Source organism: Magnolia sinica, chromosome 16 (assembly GCF_029962835.1).
Source record: "Magnolia sinica isolate HGM2019 chromosome 16, MsV1, whole genome shotgun sequence".
In the NCBI taxonomy this organism is placed as follows: Eukaryota; Viridiplantae; Streptophyta; class Magnoliopsida; order Magnoliales; family Magnoliaceae; genus Magnolia; species Magnolia sinica.
This window is the reverse complement of record NC_080588.1, coordinates 28,042,961-28,067,693: the sequence shown is the minus strand read 5'-3', so window position 1 is coordinate 28,067,693 and position 24,733 is coordinate 28,042,961. Positions and strand designations below refer to the sequence as shown.

Sequence of the window (24,733 nt, the reverse complement as noted above, 5' to 3'; positions counted from 1 at the left end):
GAAAAAAACCATACAAGGGATTGCCTATTTATAAGAAAAACCTATACCCCAAAAGCCGCACCATGTGTGCATACTATTACTTAAAGACGAAATAATAAAAAATAACAACTAATCAATGCAATCTAAACTGTTCATTATGTTCCTAATAACGGTAATAAGCAAAACTCAAAGCCCTAAGTCACCTAGGGTAGTGGGCCACGATCATGAGATCCAATGATGGGATCCACATGATGATTAGATCCACCCCAAGAAACCAAAACACATTCCTCTAACTAGGAGGCCCTCAATGGATGTCGTCATCGATCCAGATCAAAGGTGGGGCCCTCCTTGCGTATGTACGTAAGGGGGGTATGCGTGTGCTCGAGATGTCCCCCCGGCTGTGAAAATTTCGCCACTGGCGAAACAAAACTCCTGAACCGCTCCAAGATGTCAAGATCATATCTTTGAAGCTGGGTGTGACTTCCACTTAACTAGGAACTTTTGAAATCCGCCATCTGGCGTCGATATTATCTGATAGTCCAGAATATCTTTTATCTCCTCTCTGAGTGTAGGAAGGGTAGGTATGAGAGGTAAAGGCTGGGAAGATGGATCGGGAGGGGGCCATGGATCAAGGGAAAGGTCTAGGGAATCAGGATGATTAGGTGACAGGCTAGACAATGTATCAGTAGTCCCCTGAAATGCAACTAGATCCTCCACATTAAATGTGGAACTAATTCCCATGGAAGGTGGAAGATCTACCACATATGCATTGAGACTGTTTCATTTTATAATTTTGAATGGCGCAACGGTATGCGCGTGTAATTTACGAACGGCTCTCTGAGGGTACCGCTCTGGTCTGATGGGGACCATCACAGAGTCTTGTACATTGAATTCTTTGAATCGTTTATGCTGGTCAGTAGAAATTTTGTAATGTTCATTACTAATATTGATCTTTCGCTTGATTTCTTGATGCAATGAATGAATGTGATGTGCAAAGGACTCTGCAGACTTTGATGGCCTATGGGACAGGAACATAGGAACAAGATCAATAGGCTTCCTAGGTTTATAACCAGTAACGACTTCAAAAGGACTTAAACCTGTGGATCTGTTAACAGAACAATTAAATGCAAACTCGGCGATAGGTAATGCAGTGTCCCACGTCCTGGTGTGCTCCCCCACTAAACACCTGAGCAAATTTCCCGCACTTCTATTGACCACCTCAGACAGGTTTGATAGAGTTGCCTCAGGGACTAAATCAATGGCATGCTCCCTCATAGGGGGAAGCTCATCCAGTAGATCATCAGGAAACACATCGCGAAACTCATCCACTACCGGAATGGCCTTTGTGGGTAACTCTGCACTAGCCTCTGGTGCACTTTCCCTAGCCACAGGGGCCTACACCATCGAGCCTGACTCAGTCTCTTGCTCAAAGTCTTTGGTATTTAGAATATGGAGAGGCTTGAACTTGGACTTCGATTTCCTCAACCAACCTCAAGTGAAAGGGAGGTATTTTTCCTTAAGAGTTTCTTTCATTTCTCCCTAATGGACTATTGGGCGGTTCCCTCAACCTCTCTTTCTTTTGCTCCACAGTAGCACAAAACCTCTTTGCTTGACCCACAAGCATCATCTTGGCAAATCGGACTCGACAAGTATCCGACATGTCGTACCACTTAAAATAGTGGTCCATATCCGCCAACCAATCTAGAAAAACTTTACAGCCCAAGTGGTCATTAAACGTAGGGGCCTCTACTCTAACTCCCTTGAGGAGTTGCGCATTTAGGTCATAATGATCATGATGCCCCTCGCAGGGTGGGTGCACGGGTGCGCGCACATGTCTGTTTCTTTGGCCACCCTCATTCCCTTGTCTATCCTCCTGACCACCTGCCTGCGATTGGGCATCTTCCCCAATGGCGGGGTTTGCCCAGGCGGAGGTCTTTAGTTGGGTAACGCTTATATTAAGCTAATCCCAGCGTTGGTCACTACGTTGTTCCAAGCGCCTACCTAAAACTCAAACTATCAAGTTATGTTGTCCATTGACTCTTGTAATTGCTCCATGTTTAGTGCAGGGTGCAACCTAAAACAGCAACCAATACGTGTAGACATACAACAACCCACTCAACTCAAAGGTCCTCTAATGCAACTATATGCATCTAAATGGGACTAAATGCTCCTATAAGACTCTATATGAGGGAAACTATGCAACACTCCTAAAATTTCAGCAACATAACTGTCTAAACAGATTGTTAACAGAAAATTCAGCAATAAAAATTGGGAAATTTCTGACAACAGAAAATTCAGCAGTCTATGTTGTGAACGATGGGTCCTAAACAGCCCTATATGATGACATTTAATGCAAAATAAACGCGAGTAGACTAAATCCTAAACATGCAATGCAATCCCCTATGAAAAACCTAATCTCTGATACCAAATTTGATGCAGGACATGGAAACTAAATATGATATGCAAGATTTCAAACTTTAGATCATACTAATTTAGAAACAATCACAAAAATTCCACATCCCATATAAAGTCAAGCATTTAACAAGGGGGATCTACAAGGGTCCAAGGCTACACATGCTAGGGCTGGATCAATTAAAAGTATAGACCAAACAACGATCAAAGAAGAGTAGATTCATTCACACATGCAAAAGATTATTTCTTTAATCCAAGGGATTCACATGTTTCAATTCGGGAAAACCTAGGGTCTCAAAAGTGGAATAGAACTTGGGGATTTGAGATGATCTAGGTTAGGGTTATGAAAACAAGGCGAAAGAGGAGTGAAATAGAGACGAGAGGGAACCTGTGATCAGCCCGCACGTGTAGACAGCAAACCGGCCTGATGCACGTGCATGGATGGCAACCCGCACATGTGTGGGGCCCATAAATTTGGAATCAGCCAGCCAGGGATGAGCCACCTTCCCTCCAAATTTCAAGCCAAATGGATGATCGGTTTGAACGTGGTGCTCTGCCGAAGTTTCAGCCCTCCTGTAGGGGCAAATTCTGAAAATCTACTGTAGGGGAAAGATTAGCTGCAAACGTAGGTAGATTTGATGAGAGGATGGCTGTAGGAGATGAGGAATATGGAGAGTAGGAGATGGGGGCGATTTGGGATGGGTATGGCTTCTTACCACGGTAGTTAACCCTTCGAAGAAGGGAGGGTTTCGCACCCACTTAGGTTTCCACAACTCAGAGAATTAGAGAAGCAGGAACACGCAGAATTTTATTAATCATCTTCAATGAAAAAACCCTACAAGGGGTTGCCTATTTATAAGAAAAACATATACCCCAAAAGCCGCGCCATGTGCGCATACTATTACTTAAAGACAAAGTAATAAAAAATAAAAACTAATTAATGCAATCTAAACCCTTCCTGATGTTCCTAATAACGGTAATAAGCAAAACTCAAAGTCCTTGGTCACCTAGGGTAGTAAGCCATGATCATGAGATCCAATGATGGGATCCACATGATGATCGGGTCCACCCCAAGGAATCAAAAAACAGTCCTTTAACTAGGAGGCCCTCCATGGATGTCGTCATCGATCCAGATCGAAAGTGGGGCCGTCCTTGCGAACGTACACAAGGGGGGCGTACGTGTGCGCGAGATGTCACCATCAAAGTCACGTCCCATACGGGACTTACTTAGCCTTCAAAGTTTAAAAGCCCCATTTAGATAGCCTTCAAATATTAAAAGCCCTATCTGGAAGAAAAGATGTGAATGCCCTCCCTTATGATGTCTTTCACTAATAGCCCAGCAGTGAGGATAACTTGATATTTTCCCCTCATTTTAAATAATAATAAAAACCTACACATGCGTGACCATGTGGCTCCCAACGTATGATTATGTTGGTTTCACTTACATATAGCTATGTGGGACCTTATAATACCCATGACTGAATTTGCATATAATAACTCAATCAACATGTTCACAGGGATGTCACCTTTTGAAGAAGTAAGAGGTATATGTCTGTCTTCCAATCGAATTGGCTCCTCCACCCATGGAGTTGAGAGCAAGAGCACAAGCTAATGATTTCATCTTCCATATGCAGTACGTCCATGACAAAGTTTGACGTAATATCACCGCAAGAAATGAAAGTTATAAGTAGCATGCAGATGCAAGATGTCGTTTTGTCGAATTTATGGAAGGAGACATGGTTATGGTCTATATTCATCCTAAATAGTTACCCTCTGGATCCTTGAAGAAGCTCCATCCTTACAGTACAAGACCATTCAAATTCATAAAGAAGATTAGTGTCAATGCTTATGTCTTGGATCTTCCACCAAATTTACCTATTGATCCTACCTTCAATGTGGAAGATCTTTTCACCTATCGTGGCACCATAATGATAATGGTATCAAGCAGCAAGCTATCTCACTCCCAACCATTTTGCCACCTACAAAACGAGCATTTGATGTTCTTGATGACTAGATCATCTCCACGCACCAAGGCGAAGTTTCATGTTCATTGGTTAGGGAGGCCTCTCTCCGATGCTGTGTGGGTTATAACTATAGACTTTCATCGTCTAAATCCTAACCTTTATGAGCAATATCAACTATCAAGCCATTAATTCATCAGAGTTGAGTCCTTTCATGCCAGGGATGATGTATGCAAGTCAAACCACATCAATTGAGCCAAAGATCCATGGGACAGGCCCAAGACCAGACTCCACAGTTGGCTCATCAGCAAGGAGGCTCAAGCCTCCTAATTAGGCAGCATAATCTAATCAACAAGCTATGCAAAACTAATCAATCAGCCATACAATAGGATCTCATTAGATTTTTCTTATCTATTTGGCATCTTTCTTTTTATTAGTCTTTTACTTTTGTAATAAATACCAAGTTCTAAATGACACTAAAAAAGTTCCCTTGTACGTCCAAGAAGTCTATTTAAGGGCCTCACATGAGTATTCTCAAGGCACTTCTGAATTCTATAAAATTATAGATTTATTCTCTACTTTCCTTGTGATTTTTATGTTAAGCTTAGGTTGGAAGTGCCTACGTTGGACGGATCCTCTTCCATTCAATCGGTTGCATTAGGACCGTCCACCAAAGGAGGTAATATTATATGGGTGTGAGCGCCCGTTACGATTCTATGGGGGAAATATAAAGAGAGAACTGAAGAATATTTGAAGGCAAAGAAGTTTTGATTGTCAAGCAATATGATTTTCTCTATGACTAGTTCCTAGGCCGTGCTGCTAAATTTGAAGGGATTTCATTCTCTAATCTTATGAGGGATTAGAATTCATCAATTTGAAATATTATATAATTTGTTCTCCTTGGTGGCTGGTTGTGTTTCAGCCTCCTCCTTTGAGGGGATTGTCCTTGTATGTTGCCCTTGCGTCTCTTTTTAGGTGTAAGGGATGATCCTCATCCCTCAATTTTGCTTAGTTTTGCATCCCCTTCTTATTTCTTCTACTAATAATTTGTGTTTCATTTAAAAAAATAACAACTATGAACAAACAAGAATCCAGACTCAAAGTGCTAAAACAGAGAAATGACTAGATACTAACCTTTGGTTGATGAGGAGCTTATTGTTGTTCTTTGTGGACATTCATTTCCCAATGGATTTGGTATTGATACAAAAGAGCGAACGACAAAGCTGATAAATTTCTGCATATGATTGAAGAGAGAAAAAAAAAAAAAGCAACTTAAGAATAATATCTACTAAATCATATAGTGTGCCAAAAGTAGATGTGGACAGAAAATATATATATATATATACAAGAGAAAATGACTCTCAAGTACTAGGCACTATACCAGATACAAAATCAATGAACAAGTTTACAAGGCACAGCTTTCATGAAGAATACATTACTCAGAATAATGGGCTCCTGATGCATCAAAAAAATGAATAGTAGCTAGTACTAATATCAAGATCGTTATGGCCGACATCATGTCACAGGTCCTCATCCCAAAGTATATGCAAGTATCTAGGTCAGAGGTCCTGATCTTATAATACCTCATAACAAGTACAATGTGAGAATCACACACATAGCTTCCACTACAAAATTCAGGAGCAAAATGTTTACAGAATGTGTAAAATATAATTTAATAACTGTGTAAATTGTAATGCAGAACTGCTTGCAAAAGCCCACCAATCTCAGGGGTTTTTTTTTTTTTTTTTAATTTGTGTTTTATTTCTAAGTAGGGAATTTAGGTGACTAACTATGTAAGTTATTATGAGCCAATATGAACGCTTGTCTTTGTCCAAACACTTGAGGATAGTTTCCTGTATCTTAAGGATTTGATTTTCTGTTTTCTTTAATTATTGGAAAATAACAAATAAGGTTAAGCTTTTCATCTCTTTTAAGCAGTTACTAAAGCTAATATGCTATAACATGGGAGTAAAGGTTTCCGTGGGTATCACTGTGTGGCATTTTGAGACCAACGTCCAATCACTGCCAGATTATACTCAATACAAACAAGGTGTCTTGGAGACCTAAGCCTTTCAGATTCAAGATGGCTTGAAGAAGAAGGATTTGCGGATAAGGTAAGGGAATGGCAGAATGAGTCCACCATTCCTGAATTGGCAAGGAGAGCCTCCTGAAAAGGAAGAAAGTGCTTTGGCGTTTGCATATTCTTTCTGGCCTTTAGTTCCTCTGAAAAGAATGTAACTGTAGTCAATCATGAAGAAAAAGAGAAGAGACGAATAAAGATGAGTAGAAAGAAGAAAAAGAGGGGAGAGTGCTTCATCTCACTTCACATGCCCCCCGCCTCTCTTTTCTTTTCTTTTTTTTCTTTTTCCGGCGGGGGGGGCGGGGGGGCGGGGGTGGGAGTTAGCTTGTTAGTACAAACTATACCTCCCTTATACTATACCGCCTCTCTTATTATATTATTAAAGCAATCACTTATCATATGAAAATTACAACTATACCTCCCTTAGAGATAATATAAAACAATGATATATGGGTCTAAAGACTCTAATCCAAACATATGAACAAGCCCAACATAAACCAAAACCTATGTGGACCATACGAGTGACCAGTGGACCACACATGTGGCCAAGGTGGACCACATATGTGGTCATAAAGCATCAACACTCCCCCTCAAGCTGAGTATATATATCATGAATGCCCAGCTTGACAGAGAATCTATCTAGATGAACCCGACTTAAAGCCATCGTAAACATGTCTTCCACTTGATCTTGGGACTTAACAAATGGCATGCATATTTCCTTGTTTGCAACATTCTACCTAATGAAAGTGGCAGTCTACTTCAATGTGCTTGGTTCTTTCATGATAGATTGGATTATCGGTGATGTGACATGTAGCTTGATTATCACAATGCAGTCTTGTAGGAATATCCACCGCAACTAAGTTAATATGTTGCATGGCCATAGCCTTGTACTCTGCTTTTGTGCTTGACCGAGTGACACTTCTTGCTTTTCTACATAATCAGATTTCCCCTACAAATGTATAATAACCTATGGCAGACCTGTCAAAAGGAGAGTCAAACCAATCTGTATTAGAATACCCTTTCACTCTAAGATGTCCAATTTTCTTGTAGAGAATTCCACATCAAGGAGCTCCCTTTAATTATCAAAGTATGTGAAGCCCAACCTCCATATAATACATATGAGGAGCCAACATAAATGACTAATTACACTGACTGGATAAGTGATGCCCGGTCGTGTAACCATTAAATAGAAAGTTTGCCAACTAGTTTGCGATTTCCTCCTGGATCATCAAATAGTTCCCCTTCATCCAACTCAGTTTGAATTTGTATCCATGGGAGTTTCAATGGGCTTAGCCCCCAGCAAACCTGTAACTTCTAATAAATTCATCAAATACTTCCGCTACAATACGTTAATTCCCACCTTCGACCTTGCTACCTTCATATCCAAAAAGTACTGAAGGCAACCTAAATCCTTTGTGCAAAAGTGTTGCCAAAAGAACTTCTTTAACTCAGAAATACCTAAACTATCACTTCCAGTAAGAATGATATCATTCACATATACAACTAACATGATTGGACCAGTCTTGCTTTGTCGAACAAAAAACGAAACATCTTCCTAACTACGTTTCATTCCAAACTGAAGCACCACCTTACTAAATTTGTCAAACCAAGCACCGGAAGACTTTTAATTCATAAATTGATTTCTTCGTATGTCAAACTTTATTTGACTCCCCATGAGCAACAAAGGCAAGCGATTGTTCCATATATACATACCTCTTCAAGCAGATCCTCATGAAGAAAGGCATTCTTTACATCAAGTTGGTATAGTGGGCAATCAAAATTTGCAACAATAGAGATCACCACATGTATGGAATGAAGCTTGGCCACAGTGGAGGTCTCAAAGTAGTCAACCCCTAGAGTCTGAGTGTATCCCTTCACAACCAAATGAGCCTTTAAATGATCATTTGAGCCATTGGGATTGTACTTGACAGTATATACCCATCTACACCCTACCACACGTTATTTTGCAGGTAGCTCGTCTAAAGTCAAGTTTGATTTCGAGGAAGTGTAGCAATCTCTTCTTCCATAGCACACTTCCACTCATCACTGTTAAGAGCCTCCTAGAAAGAGAGAGGAACAAACAAAAGACACGGATAAAGCAAACTACCAAAAAGAAGGAGATAAGCTATCAAAGGAAATAAAATTAGAGATAGGATGTTGTGTATAAGAGTGTATACCCTTAAGAGAAATGGGCATACCATCTTCATTAGACAATACCAATGAAGATTCAAGATTGATGGAGGAAACTTTGGTATGCACACCACCTCGCTTGGAATGTTTAAAGCAGACCTACAACGATGGTGGATCGGAACGTTGCACAGGAACTCCCTTTACAGATAAAGTTGTGCCTGGCACCATAGGAAGAGTGATGGAACCTTCTTCGAGTTGCAATCATCTTCTTCCTTCAAAAAATTATGGAGTACTTTAAAAAGGTGACTCAGTTGATACATACCATCTACAAGTGACTGGATTATAACACTTGTAACCTCTCTGAGTATACGGGTATCCAAGAAAAAAAAAAAAAAAACAAATACACTTTACAGCCTTGGGTTCAAATTTATCAGAAACATGGTCAAATTGATGTACATAGCATATACATCCAAAAACTTCAGGAGAAATTGAAAACAATTGATGTTGGGAATGTATGACAGAAAAATGAGTTACACCACCTAAGATTGATGAAGGCATCCAGTTTAAAAGGTAACATGCAGTCAAAAGTGCATCACTCCAAAAACCTTTTGGAACATTCATATTAACAGCAATGCCCTAGCAACCACTAGTAAATGGCGATTTTTACGCTTTGCAGTTCCATTTTTGTTGTGGCATGGGTGCACATGATGTTTGGTGAATGATGCCATGGGATAAAAGATAGGAATGAAATAGTTTGATTCATATCCCTTAGAATTGTTGGATCTCAAAATACACACTCTACCATCAAACTCAGTTTATATTTACATATGGAATTCTGTAAACATGTAAATACCCCAGAACTGTCTTCCATATGAAATAAATAACCATGTCATTCTAGGGCAATCATCCACAAACATTTGTTAAAGTATTTAAAATCAGAGAAACGAAAAACATGAATTGGAGCCCAAACATCTTAATGTATCAAGTAAAAGGGTTTATCACATATTTTATCCTCACATGAAAGCAAATACACTATACGATGCTTGCTTAACTCGCAAGCTTGACACTTTAGCCTAGACAAATATGACAAAGACATGACAAGACTTCAAACTACGTAAAAAATAGGTAACAAAGCCTCAAATGCCACTAATGAGGAAAGAAGTTGGTCTACAATGCAACTCCAATTCCTAGTATTCCATGATTGAGGTAATAAAATCGGTTCAATTCATGTCCTCCACCAATCATCCTCATCGTCTTTAGATCCTAAAAATCACAATAGGAAGAATAAAACTTGACAGAACAATTTAGGGCTTTGGTTAGTTTACTAACAAATAATAAGCTTAGACGAAACTTAGGAACATACAAAACTGAAGATAATAAGAGATCTGAAGTACGAAAGACAGTGCCCCCCGCCCTAGGACACGAGTTGATGTACCATTAGCTAGTGTCATACTACGGTTACCAGTTACATAATTGGAAGCACCGGAATCAATAATCCAAGGGACAATCTCAAAAGAAGTAAAACAAGTTGTAGCTCACTAGGTAAAAGTAGTTGTAGAGGAAGAGGTGATGTAGAACCGATGCATGAACTCAAATATTGTGTGAGATCAATCAGCAAAATTAACTTAATAAAAATAAATAAATACAAAACTTGCTATTATCATCACAAATACCAAAATCCCAAGAAGATAATGCATAATTCTAGCCTAGGTTACCAAACATCATCCTATAAGACCGTTAAATAAGGGAAACTAGGATCTAATGGATGCAGAGACATCCAAATAGCATAGGGTAAAGCCTATTTCAAAGGAGAAGATCTAATACTATCTAGGGTGAAATTAGGGTTTAGGAAAATTAGGGAGAACTTGGAATTAGGGTTAATGGGGTAAATTGGGTAGAGGGGTTAAAGGGTTTAGGTACTAGGATAAGGGAATTAAGGTTCTGGATGGAGGGAAGCTAAGGAATTGAGCTTAATTAAAGAATTTGAAGAACTAGGGTTTGGCAATTTGGGGAAATAGGAAGATTTGGGATTTATAGGTTTAGGACTAGGGTTTGGAGAAGAGAGAGCAACGTTTTGATGTAAGGGCAGTGGAAAGCCAAAGGGATAAGAGTGTGGCCGTACGGCCAACCCTATGGGTTCACACGTTTGGTCGTACGATCACAATGTGTGGGCTAGGTTTGTGAGGTTTTGGGTCCTTAGGGTTTGGCTCGTCGATAGATGTATAAGGGATAAGGATCAGAAGAATGGTGATGACTTGGGATGGAGAAGATCGAAGAACTTGAAGAATACATCGATGGTTGATAAAGGGATGAGAATGTTGGAAATAGACGGAAGCCTCGCACCTCCGTTGATGAAGATTAGCTTCGCACCAATCTTCCTTCCAATTCACATGGAAGTCACCTTCAAATCACATGAAGATGGGAGAAGGAAGCAAGGAGCTCTCTCTTCTTTTTTTTTCTCAAAAAAAACCCAACTGAAGAGAGGTCACACGCCCCCCTCTTTTTATAGCTTCAAGAACTTTTCGTTATTACAATTTCAACCGTCTTATGAGTTTTGACCAAAATAACCATAGTCTAATGAAAAATCAACTAAAATCACTCATAAGGTGTCCAAACATAAGGTAATCATAAACTAAATCCTAAACGATAATAATGTCCAAATGATGAAGACGATCCACGATCAATGGCCTGATAATGTGATCCATGCAATCCAACGGCCTGATCTTCGCATCCCTCGAATCTGACGGTCCAAATCACTCCCTAAAGCAGATCAAGTGCATCTTCCTAGTGTGGGGTCTTCCAGATGCTCGTATATGCACATTGGATCTTCAACATGATCATGGGTACTCGGCTAGCCACAGAGAAATTAGTGCAGTCCACCTCCTCTGATACGTACACAAAGACGTACTTGAAGTGATGTCCTCATCAAGAGGGATGGGTGGAATAATCTCTCAAAAGCTTGGTATATTCTTCTTTGGACATAGCAACTGTGTCGCTTGAAGTATCAACTCAGTAAAAGTGGCAAACTATCACTTGAAGTACTCAACTCAGTAAAAGTGGCAGACTTAAAAACGGACCCTTCAGAACCATCATCCAATGAGCGGACTTGATTAGCCCAAGATTCCTTTTCCACCAGATCCCAACATGTATCGACTATGTGATTACTAAGGCCATAGCGCGTGCCATGTGGATTACCACGACCATGATCACGACCACCATCAGAATCTATGCCATGACCACCCAAAGTATTACTTCTTCCAAACCAACCTCCCCGTAAGTCTTTACCTCCAAACTAACCATCGCAACCACTATCACCTCGGCTCCCCCCCATCACTTCTACCATAATGCAGAGATAAATACAGACCGACCAGATTATGAGGGACCTTGTGCGTTCGTACTAGTTATACATTGAACTATGGCGAATGCCTCTATGATTGATGGGATCTCACTTCCTCCAAGAATCTAAGCTCCCATGGGGCTTGAACTTACGTCAAAGGCCAAAGAGGAATTTTGGGACACAGAACTCCCTCTGCCTTCAAATAGTGTCAACATTTGCTACCATCGACTATTATACATTCAACTCTTCCCACATACCCCCCAGGAAGAGTAATACTGTAACGTCTCGGAAAAATCCGTACAAAGACCCGAGTTTCACCTCAGGCAGAAATCACTCAGGACCAAATCCTTTAGAAATTAGGCGAGAATTAGCTAGTGCTAAACTAGAGTACCTGTGAAATTAGCACTAATCACTTTAAATATGATCTGCAAGACCCAAAACGTGCAGAATCATTACCGCTACATTACCGTAAAACTTAGGATCAATCTCTAATCCCAGTTGCTCTCGGGAGCACACCGAAACTCCGTATCGGACCTGGACCGCGCGTCGAAAGTCCAATTACGACGAAACCATACGGTTTTGACCGCCTTACTGGACTTAACTACCACCTCAGAAATCAAGTCCTAATAGTATCCAGAAACGCACAACTTGAGCTCGGAGCAAAGTATGTGAGAAACGTGAATACCTTTAGAAAGAGAACTGAAACTTAAGTGAATTGAGTCGTCTCACTTGCGGGCCAAATCTAAGGATTCAGACCGTCAGAATCTGACCCAATTACACCCTCGGATCAGGGAAAATTTCAAACCCATGTCAGTACACTTGTGGCCCTAATCGAGTACCGGTGACCGTTGAATTGAAACTAGTCCGCCGCGGTCGATCTGTAAATCTGATCGGACCGAAAACTTAGCCTGACCTAGATCCAATGTCAGGGAGCTTAAGTCCGACCGCATGCAGAAAAAGGGCCTCCAGAAGTGCTCCGTTGAGCCGAAACAGATGGGTTTTGGCTATAACATAAGTATACCATGGCCCTGGGGCCGTAGAGCTCACGTTTAAGCCTATATAAGGGCCTTAAACCCTCTCTTTCCCTTCACATACGAATTTGCAAACCCTAGAGAGAGAAGAGAGAGAAGAGAGAAGGAAAGAGAAAGAAAGAGAGAGAGTGTGGGAGATTGTTCTCGGGACTCAATCTCGCCGTTCCACGTGCTTAGCTACCATTACCGTATCGCTATTCCGACAATTCTAATTCCGTTTTCGGGTAAGAAATCCTAACCCTAATCTGTTTTAGGGATTCAGATAGGGTATGTGATGAAATAGCTAACCTATTTCATACTATAGGTTGTCGTTGTGCCGTAGACGAAGGCGGAGTATTCAAACTGAATCCGTTAAGAGTTTACCGGCGAAAGGTGCGGACTATAAATGTATAGGTTATGGTTTTCAAGGCTTTCAATGTCGGTTAATGATTTATAACCGACTGGGTTGCCGTTTCACATGTTAGATACGCTGTTTTCCTTGCTTCACGGTTATATATGAATTATGTTGAATATAAGCTATTCCATGTGTAGGTTGAAATGACGGGATATGTCGGGAATTTGGTTTTGTGCTTGCCATGATTATTCACCGTGAACATGTGATTGTTGAATTCGTGACAACTCCTTATGAAAGGATTTGGCCTAATAGAGCTTATAACTGAGTTGTACCATATAAGTTAAAGTGTGTAGTCTAAGTGTTTGTGGAAATGATTGAATGAGTATGGAATTTCCCTGCTTGCCATGATTATTTGTCGTGGATATATGCGTGTTGTATTCGTGACAACTCCTTAGTGAAAGGATTTGCCCTAATACATGTTGTGATCAACATATGTCATGTATACTGATGTGTGTAGTATAAGTGTTTGTGAAAATGTCTAGATGAGTAAATATTTAGTAAAGTGTATGTTATATAGGTGTTGAGGTGAGATTCTCAACTACCTTAGCTATGTGTATATATCCCTTCATGTAACTTAGATTAAATTTGTGTGATTTAGCATGAAATGCATTTGTGCAAAGTATGTTTACCTTGTATTTTGTGAAATGTTCAATTGGTTACGTTACTTGAATTAATTGTTTAACTTTGATATGCCTACCACATGTGTTATCCTGTTATATTTACATGTGTTTAGGACTACTATGTAGTCCAGGCTATCGGTAATGGTTCCTGAACGAGTGGCTGAGTTAGCTTCGCCACAACAAATGTGTTCGATGAATCCGAGTCGTACGGAGTTTGTCGACAGTGGTTAGGCCACACGGAGTGCTTACGCACTTCATGTCGATCATCTCGACGTATGCTCGTACCAGTCGAGCTCATCAAGTAACCCGATTGACCCGATGTATGTTCATCATGTATGGACGTTATTGCTTGGTGGAAACCTCGTTAACCTTGGTACCTCGATCCGCTAAGACTCATGAGCCGGACATGGTGGTATGGGACACCGTGGTCGAGCTGTCGGCCTACGCTGGGGTGACGAGCCTCCCCTTAGTGACCAGTGAGCAGCACCACCTCGTGAGCCGAATACGGTAGTATGGGACACTGTATTCGAGTTGTCGGCCCACACTGATCAGGTGACGAGCCCTTTGTAGTGACCTCGAGCATACTTTGAGACTGCATTGAGGCGACAAGCCTTTCCGTAGCAACTAGAGTATAAATTAGGCCTACACTGATCAGGTGACGAGCCCTTTGTAGCGACCTAGAACCGCAACATCGTATGAGACTAGCTAGGACTGACGACCCTAGAATGGATCATTGTTTGGGAAATGATACAAGGGAGGTACCTTAGCTTCCCAAAAACTGTTTTATGAATAAATCTAATTAAGTATTGGCTAACATGAGCATGTACCGTATTGCATGTGCTTTGGCGAGGAAGAGCACTTTCTGGTGGTTGCCATGCGCGCCGTAAGATGAAGACGCTGAGGGAGTGCAGGCGAGGGCATGCATCATTATGGCATATCATTCTTGCATTAACAAGAGTATCTAGGACATGTTTGTTGTACTGCTTTATCATTACTACTTGATTGAATTGATAACATGTTAACCTTTGCTTTATAGTTCCACTGAATTAGCTACTCATTTTCACCTGGGATGGTGTTTTAAAACACCAACCAGACTTTGGTTTATATGCAGGTGGCGATGAAGTCTATACTATAGAGTAGCCAGACTTCGAGGATAACGAGGAGGCATTCTCCTACATGCAGTTATCGAGCGGGTTCATGTGAGTCGTGTCTTGATCGTCAGGGCTACAGGGACACTGACTAGATGCCCTTGCATTGTTGTTCTGTATTTTGGGACACACTTGTATATTCATTTTGATCACTTTGGGAGTATACATGTATATGGTTAACCCGGTGACATTTTCACATTCTGGAGATCTACAACAACTTATACGTTATATTTATCAATCACAGTCTTCCGCTTGCGTAAATTTATTCGTCTCTAGAGTGTGATATGCTGTTTTGGCTTAATCCCATTCATCTTTAATGCACTAACATGGACAACATTAAATCATCATTATCTATGTTGCATAAGTGATGCGTTAGAACTCGGGAGTTGAGTCTATGCTCGACCCCCAATTTTCAGGGCGTTACAAATACTCTCCCAAATTCATATTTTCCTGCTGAAATGAAAATATACTTTGCAGAAGCTCATAGATATGAGTTAGGTTCTTCTCACATGAATACACCTCCTTCAAGTTATCCCGAACTTCTTTGGCAGTCTTAAAGAAGATGACATTCACATCAATATGTGGCTGCATATTGTTCCACAACAATGCCCTAATTTGGGCATCTTATGTTACCCAATAATCGTAGTCCGTCGCAATTTAATCAGGTTCAAAGGAAGTCAAATATTTCACCTCTTTCCTGTCAGAAAAACCTCTATAGATAGTTTGTTCCATTCAGTTTAGTCGATATGATTTGGAGGGACATCAATTCAAAGGGAAACATAATATATCTCTTTTATTCATTCTCGGTATCCTCTTGACGAAAAGAATTTTGAATACACACTAAGGGAAACTTTCAATTGAATTGGACGTCATACAAGTAGTAGGATATATATATATATATATATATATATAGAGAGAGAGAGAGAGAGAGAATAATCAACTATATCATTACCCGCTTTCTAGCTTTCATCCGTACACTTTTTCTTCGATCTATACCATCAACAATCTTCACACATAACTCATGTCTTCAAATCTAACCTTAACCTTCAGATCTGACCATAGATTCAACTATAGATGAGAAATGGGCCAATTTGACCCATTGCATCACACGGGTAGAGAATAAAGCAGACCCTATACGCCTTTGTTGAACATAATTACGCTACCACTAAGTGGTGGTACAATGAGGGAAAGGGATTATATTAGGTCAGCCCCAAGCACATTAAGCTTTCACCACACACAAAAAAGAGAAAGCGATGGAGAGAAGGGCAAGATACTGGATCAGTGATGCTCTAATATCATCTAGTCAATCATGAAGAAAATAGGAGGAGAAGAAAGATGAGAGGAAAGAAGAAAAAGAGGGGAGAGTGCTTCATCTCAGTCCACACGCTCCCAACTCTCTTATTATATTATTAGGGCAATCACTTGTCATATGAAAATTACAATTATACCCCCTCTTAGAGAATATAAAACAATGGCATATGGACCTAAAGACTCTAACTCAAATATATGACCAAGCCCAACATAAACCCAAACCCATGCAGACTGCATCGACAATAAGACCATACTTTTTATTTCATTTTTTTTATAATAAATCGAAAGCACAATAGCAATTTTTTTCATAAGGGTGCTTTTCTATGCATTAGGGGTCCCTTAGTTTAACGGGTACAAAATGGAGAAAAAATTGGGTATTTTAGAGGGTGCTCCCCCCGTGCAAAAGGGCTTGGGAGATGATTCCTAATCATCCCACTCTTTTAGCCTTTTGATTGTACTACTCTTTTTTACTTTTAGTTTTCAACAGTGTTCCTAATATAGATACTATCGGCCGATATATCGGTCGATATTATCGTTATCATTGTCCAGCAAGACGAAACCCATTAGATACCCTCGGAAATTAAAAAGAAAAACCAAAATTCTTTTTATCGTCCAATATATCGCACAATATCGCACGATTCTTTTTTACGAAATTGCCGATATTAGCGATACTATCGTATTGTATCTGCGGATTTACTGGAAAATCAGGGGGGAAAAAAAAAAGAGGGAAAATCTTTCATAAGAGGGCATTTCAGTACCTGTGAAAGAAGATTGCGTGATTGGAACCATGAGGCCACTCGATCGAGAGGTCTGCCAAAACTCGCAGGGATTTGGGAGATTTTTTAGAAAAGTTTTAGAATTTTAGGTAGTGTTTTAAATAGCGCATAGCGTATTGCGTAGCGTTCAACCCCCTATAGCGTGTAGCGTAAGCTACATGATACTTCTATTTTTTTAATTAAAAAATAAAAAAACATATTGTAAATAGTAAGAATAAATATGAAAAATGCAAAATATAAAAATGAAAATGCCTACAAATGCTTCATTTTTCAAGTAAAAGCAAGCTAATTCACATATTTAAACTAAATCAAATCAGTATCACATCAACAACTTTCTAAGCAAACTACTTTAATTAATGATGTCTAATTTTAAAGTAAAAAAGTTTAAAACCACAAGTCACAACTCACAAGCATAAACTATATAAAATCACATATGTTTAGAGGTTTAAGTACAAAACAAATTTCACATTGCTTGAACTCTCAATTCTCAAATTTCACATGCCATACACACACTACAGTGGACCCCACACATGTAGGCCATGGCATAAAACACCACAGAGGACCCCTTGCACGTGGGCCATGGCACAGAACACCACGGTGGACCCCATGCATGTGGCCCATGTGATGGTTGGATGACTTAAATACATGCCATACACACCACAGTAGGCCCCACACATCTTTGTTTTTTAAAAAATAAATATCCATAAGAATCGGCCTCCAAAAAAAGAAAAAATAAAATTAAAAAAATAATCACAGATTTTCAGCAGAAATAGAAAAGAAAACTCATTAAGAAAGATTAAAGGGCCAAAACATACCTTGAATAGAGATTTAATCAACCAGAAATTGCTTTTTTTCAGCTATGTATCCGTGCGGCTGCGAAAAGGGGGAAAGATGATTTCTTCGTTGTTTGGGCTTCAATGCTCATGAAAATACAACAATTAGATGCTCCTATGGGGCCGATTCAATGCCTAAAATTTCATCTTCAAGGGGCTTTGGATCGAGAGAATCGAAGTTCTCCAAGAAAGCTTGTTGCGGCAAGTGCAGCATTAAGATAGGGCTTTCAAAAGAAACCCTTCAAAACCTTATAAGTTAAAAGGTTTTTATTAAAATATGAGTCTCCCACCATCTACTAAGAGGAAAAAAGTCTCATCCATACATTTGGAGGCCCGTTTTTTAATGGTTTAGAATGTAGAAAAGGTTAAATGAGCGCATATTTAAAATCTACGCACTGCCGCGTGTGTGAAGGATGGTTTGGATAGATCTAAATGCTGCCACGTGTGAGAAATATGAGTCACCACCATTTTAAAACACTTTACAAACTAATATAACAAAATACATCTTTTATTTTAACGAAAATGGAGCACTCTCCTAAGGTGTACGCTATTCACGCTACGCGCTACATGTGTAGCGTACGCTATTTCAATGTGCTACATAGCGTTTTTGGAACACTACGCTACCTAGTGTACGCTACACACTACACCACGTAGTGTACGCTACCCGCTACACTACAACACTATTCATAACACTGATTTTAGGGTTCCGAGATGACCGAAACCCTATCCCTATTGCGAGAATGGCTTCAGAAGCCTTTTTTGAGGATGCCATCTTCTTCGGAAGCTGGGAATGAGAAGCAGCTTTGAGTGGCGGAAGCGGATTAGCTGGTGTACCACACACCAGCTATATAGCTGTTGTATTGACATCAGCAAGTTCTGTGGGTCCCATTATGAGGTATAGGTTGTATCTAAACCGTCCGTCTATTTGACGAGCTAATCGTAAGTCTTGAGCCGAAAAATAAGACAGATATAAAGAACAGGCTGACCACACTGAAAAAAGCAGTGGGAGATTGAACGTTTACCATTGAAAACCTTTTGGGGGTCACAGAAGTTTTGGATCAATATGATATTTGTTTTCCCTCTTAATCCAGGTCTTTATGACCTTATGAACATATTGGATGGAAAATAAACATTACGATGGGCCCTACAAATGTTTTAACGGTGAAAATCATTATCACGGCTGCTATATGTGGTGTGGTCCATTTGAGATTTGGATATGATTCATTTTTTAGCTCATCCTCTAAAATGATCTCGCCAAATGGATTAACGGTGTGGATATAATAAATACATCATGTGGGCCCATGTAATTTTGATCTCCTTTGAATCAGTTGTACAATTCGAAGCTCGAGGAGTGTTAGCGCTTGTCTTCGCACGACACGTACCCACAACAGCTATATAGCTAGTGTGTGGTACACCAGCTAATCTGCTTCCATGAGTGGCCGCGTGATGTATGGGTCTTATCCACACCGTCCATCCTTTTTTTCGTATCATTTTAGGGTATAAACCCAAAAATAGGTAGATCCAAGGCTTAAGTGGACTACACAATGGGGATTAAACTCTTACCATTGAAAACTTCTTGGGGGCCACAGAAGTTTTGGATGGAGCTGATATTTGTGTTTTCTCTTCATCCAAGTCTACGTAACTTTATAAATAGGTTGGATGGAAAATAAACATCACGGTGGGCCCTAGAAAAGTTTTAACGATGAGAATCATTATCACCGCTGCTTCCTGTGGTATGGTCCACTTGGGTCTTGGATCTTCCTCATTTTTGGGCTTATAACCTAAAATGATACAAAAAAAAAAAAAAAATGGATGGACGATGTGGATAAGAACCATACATCACGATGGCCAATCAAAGCTGCTGCCCGTTCTCAGCTAGAGACGGGCTGTGGTAGGATGCAATTAGGGTACCTTTTTTAATGGATGCGCAGAGTCAAACAGACGGTCTGTAATGGGCTCTGTGGGGTCCATATTGATGTATATTTTTTATCTAGGCCGTCCATCTGTCTTTTCATATAAGGACGTTATACGAAAAATTAAGCAGATCAATATCTCAGGTGGACCACACCAGAAAAACTAGTGAATGATCATTAAAAGTATTTTATAGACCACAAAAGTTTTGGTTTACACTAATCTTTGTATATTTCCTTCATTCAGTTTTGATTGACCTTATCAACGATTTGGATGACAAATAAACATTAAGGATCTACTTAAAGTAGGCATTGATATATTTTTAATGGTGAACGTTCAATAATCACTGTTTTGTGTGGTGTGGTCCACCTGAGATTTGGATGTACTTAATGTTTGGGAAGATGTTCTAAAAGGATCTGTAAAAATGAATGGACGTAGTGGATATATAACATATCATCAAAGGTGGGCCCTACAGTAAAAGTAACACCGGCTATGCAGTTACCTGTGTAACACCTAATCCAGGCCCCTTAAGGGAAAGTGGATTCGGTGCGACTTGCTACACTAAAAACGATGGGGCCCACATAAATGTATGTATTGTATATCCATTGTCCATCCATTTGGAGAGATTAGTTTAGGTCATAAGACAAATAATGGATCAAATCCAAAGCTCAAGTGGACCCCACCACACAAAACAATGGGGATTGAACTCCTACCATTAAAAACTTTGTGAGGGCCACAAAAGTTTTCGATCAAGCTGATATTTGTGTATTACCTTGGCAAATATTTGTATGAAGTTGTGAACAGGTTGGATCTAAAATAAACATTATGGTGGACCCCATAAAAGTGGTTTCAAGTTTCAATGGTGGGTGTCATTACTCCCATTGTTATCTATGGTAGGGTCCACTTGAGCTTTGGATCGGCCTAATTTTTTCGCTTGGGACCTAAAATGATCTCTCCAAATGGATGGACGGTGTGGATACAACACATACATAATGGCAAGGGCCACACTGAGGGTCCCACACACATGTTGGTTTCGAAGCAGGAAGGTTTCAACGGTGGGTGTCACTATCCCCACTGTTTTTTTCTTTTTTTTTTCTATGGTGGGGTCCACTTAGTTCTGTTTTCATACATGTTTTGATACATTTATAAATGTTATACATTATATTTGAATATAGTTGACTTAGTTCAATCAAACAGCGTATGGCTTATGACCCTATACAAAGGAAACCTATTGTCTTTACTTCTTTTTTTCTTTTTTCTTTTTTTGAGATGTTATGATTTAAAAGTGTGTATTAAAGTCTTTTTTAACCATCCCTGAAGTTTCATTGAAAATTTCAACCATTTTCCCAATGTTTCTCTATGTTTCCCAAAAAGTATGATAAATTATGCGATACAAATGATATATCCCGTGTGATAACCGATATGTATCTGTATCAAGGTGTCCCGTATCGGTATCGGTTGGCGTAACGGTGACCTCCAAAACCGATACGGATACGGGGTTGTAACGGCGATACGGGGGCATAACGGCCCGTAACGGCGTAAAAAAAAAATTTTGCCAAAAAAATATAAAAAAATATGTATTAAATCCGGAATATTCTAAGCATTCCAAATATGCATTCATTTATAAATTGGAACATGTTTATGGTGGTGTAACGGTCCACTCTTTGGTGAGAAGCTGTATCGGACTGTCTGATTAATTTTTGAACCAAGTAACCTGAATTTGACTACAAAATGTATATAATTAATTTTCTAAATATCTAATTTATATACTTAACAATTTAATATCTTTTTCCCGATAGTTCTTTAAAAAAATGAAATTAAATTCAGGTAGACGGCGTTGCCAATTTCGGGCTGACTTGGAGGACCAATCTATGCCCCAAATTAACCTCAAATTCATGCAATTTATTGTCATTATCCCACTTATGTATTAGTGGACATTTATTGGATAGTGAATCATGAAAAAAATCAAAAGGCCCTATTTTAAAAAATAAGATACACAAAATAACAATTAAAACTATTCAAATAATTTGATTTTGGCATTGTGAGTTAGCAATTGAAATTTATAATTTAATTGGTAAATTTTAAGTTAATATATGTCTTTCATACAATTTTTTAAGGGCCCAAATTAGGCGGGACTCGGATTGTGAAGTGTAGCACACATGTCAAAGTTTTTTGGGCCCCACCCATGATGAATGTGTTATATCTAAACCGTCCATTCATTTGAGGAGATCGTCCTAAGGCTTGACACGAAAAATAATACAGATCTAATTATCAAGTGGACCACACTGCAAAAAGCAGTGGGGGATTGAACGTCTACCATTGAAAACTTTTTTGGGATCACAGAACTTTTAGATCAATATGAAATTTGTTTTTCCTCTTCATTCAGGTCTTTTTGACCTTATGAATAGATTGGATGGAAAATAAATGTTACGGTGGGCCTACGAATTGTTTAACGGTGAAAATCATCATCTCCGCTGCTATTTTTGGTGTGGTCCAGACGATCTTTGGATACGATTCATTTTTTAGGTAATGCTCTAAAATAATATTTAAAAATAGATGAACGGTGTAGATATAATAAATACATCACTGCGGAGCCCATAAAACTTTGATCTCCTTTGAACCGTTCGTACAACTCGGAGCTAGAGGAGTGTCAGCGCTCGTCTCAGCGTGACACGTACCTACAGCTTACGCCTGCAAAACAAAAAAGGAGAGAGAGGGAAACCGAAAAGAAAAAAGAGGGAAAGAAGAGAAGAAAAATGAGGGAAAGAGGGAAAGAACAGAGAGAGAGAGAGAGAGAGAGAGAGAGAGAGAGAGAGAGAGAAGAAGAAGAAGAAGGAAGAGGAGGCCCGCAGCAGGGCCGTATCTGCAGCCAAGTAGAAGAAGAGGAAGAAGAAGAGGAAGAAGAAGAAGAAGAAAGAGAAGAAGAAGAGGAAAAGAAAGGAAAAAGGTAAGGTTTTTTATTTTATTTTATTTTATTTTTTTTCCAAGGCCCGTAACAGCCGTTACGGGTCAGTAACGGCCGTTACGTGTACAAAAACGGGACTCGGCCGATACGGCCCCGTATCGCGTAACGGGTACCACCGTCACCGTTATGTATCGGCTGTTACGGCCGATATGTAACCGTTTTGGGACACCCTGATCTGTATCCCAAGGGTGCAATACATTGCGCGATACCGATATTTCGAACACTGGTTTTCAATAAAACAAATTTGAATTGCCATAGGCATTAGCATGCACACACACATACCACACGATTTTTGTTAATCTTCCCTCAATTCCCCAAGTGATCTCATAACACAAGGTTTTTGTTACCCTTTGCATCATTGTCATTCTTGTAGATCCAATTCACTTTCTTTAGTTGTAGATCTTATCTCATGAGTCACTACCACACCTCACTACAAATTCATTGCTCCACTCAAAACCAAGGTGTGTCATAATGGTAATGGGGGCCGTAACAAACACCACCATTACTGTTACAATACAGGCCATAACGGCTGTTACTGTCACTTAAAAATAAAAAATAAAAACTGCATCGGCCCTTTAACAGCCGTTACGGGGCTAATACAGGTTATTTTTCCATAACAGCCGTTACAACCTCATAACACGCCATTACCGTTACACAATGGCTGATACTGCCCTGAAATGGTCATCACGACACACCATCCTCAACACGCATTGTTGAAACCCCAACCAATCCAATCTCATGGCATCAAATCTCCATCACCATCATTAGAATCCCAAAGCCCATGAATGTATTCTGAACAATGTGTCTTGAACAAAGCTATAAACAGTGCCATGAACAGTACCACAGATGCATTTCTCATATCTGAAGGGGCGAATTTATCGGGTTTTGAGCACCAGTGCATGTACAGTTTGCTGATGCGCAAGATTCTTCAAATTTACACCCATTGTTCGCTCATCCATACTGCTGATCTGATTGGACCCAAAATTCGACCAGAGAGGAGCATCCTAACCCTTTGATCAGTAACCTTTCTTCCATTAAATTGGAGCCTTGCAGTAAAAAAAAAAATTTCATAACATTCTATGCAGTCAACTGATCCAATTGTCGGATCAGTAGCGAAGATATGGGGTGCCTCCACCCTTGGTGTGGCTCATAAAATCAACAGTCTGTATAATGAAACTGTGGATACACGTGTACAGAACAGGGGCATCAACAAATTGCATTTGTTAAGGTTCAGGACCCATGTAATTCCTATGTAAAGGAAGAAAGTTTGACAGATAACAAACTGGCTATTCCTGGGCTGTGGGTAGCCAGTGAGACATTTCAAAATAACTGATTGATCCAAGGGGAGTTCTTTCGTCTCGAAATTCAATAATAATCACTACTTCAAGTGGTTTTTTTGGGCATTCATAACCATTGTTGATTAACACTTTCTGTAGAACTTGGAAATGCATAGCCTTTACCTTTTGTATTCTGAAGGTGTACTCTGTAAATTTCAGGTATTTGTAAAATTTAGCTTGTAATTGATTAAAAGTATAAAACAAAATGCATTGATGCTTCCTCCAGAGAAGGGCATTGGAAATTAGGCTCCATACTTTCCATAAACTAAGAACACGACAACTTTAAAAAGTTTTGTACTGTAGCAAGGCTAAAAACTATGGCAAAGAATTTTGCATGAATATATAAGAGTTGATAACATGGAAAAAGAATCTGAATATAAAAAGATGACAAGATAGACAGGCAACCTTGGCATCTTCAAACGTTGACATATAACCAAAGGATATCCTAACAGCTCCTGTTGGTTTCCCATGTAATATGTCATTATCATCCCAGCAAACATGACCAGCC

The 24,733-nt window shown here is 39.6% G+C and overlaps 1 protein-coding gene across 7 annotated transcripts in view; it reads right to left on the bottom strand.

Moving 5' to 3' along the window:
• LOC131228524 (molybdenum cofactor sulfurase) overlaps positions 1-24,733 on the bottom strand; it is a 186,266-nt gene that overhangs the window by 73,039 nt on the left and 88,494 nt on the right. For 5 of the 7 annotated variants that reach the window (XM_058224221.1, XM_058224220.1, XM_058224222.1 and 2 more), the window contains 2 exons: positions 24,631-24,732; positions 5,487-5,586 (listed from right to left, as the gene is read on the bottom strand). The exons of 1 other annotated variant lie outside the window; for it this stretch is intronic. In XM_058224221.1, coding sequence (XP_058080204.1) covers positions 5,487-5,586; positions 24,631-24,732 — 202 coding nt within the window. The remainder of the gene's footprint in view (positions 1-5,486; positions 5,587-24,630; position 24,733) is intronic. One more of the 7 variants, XM_058224226.1, reaches the window with a different exon arrangement.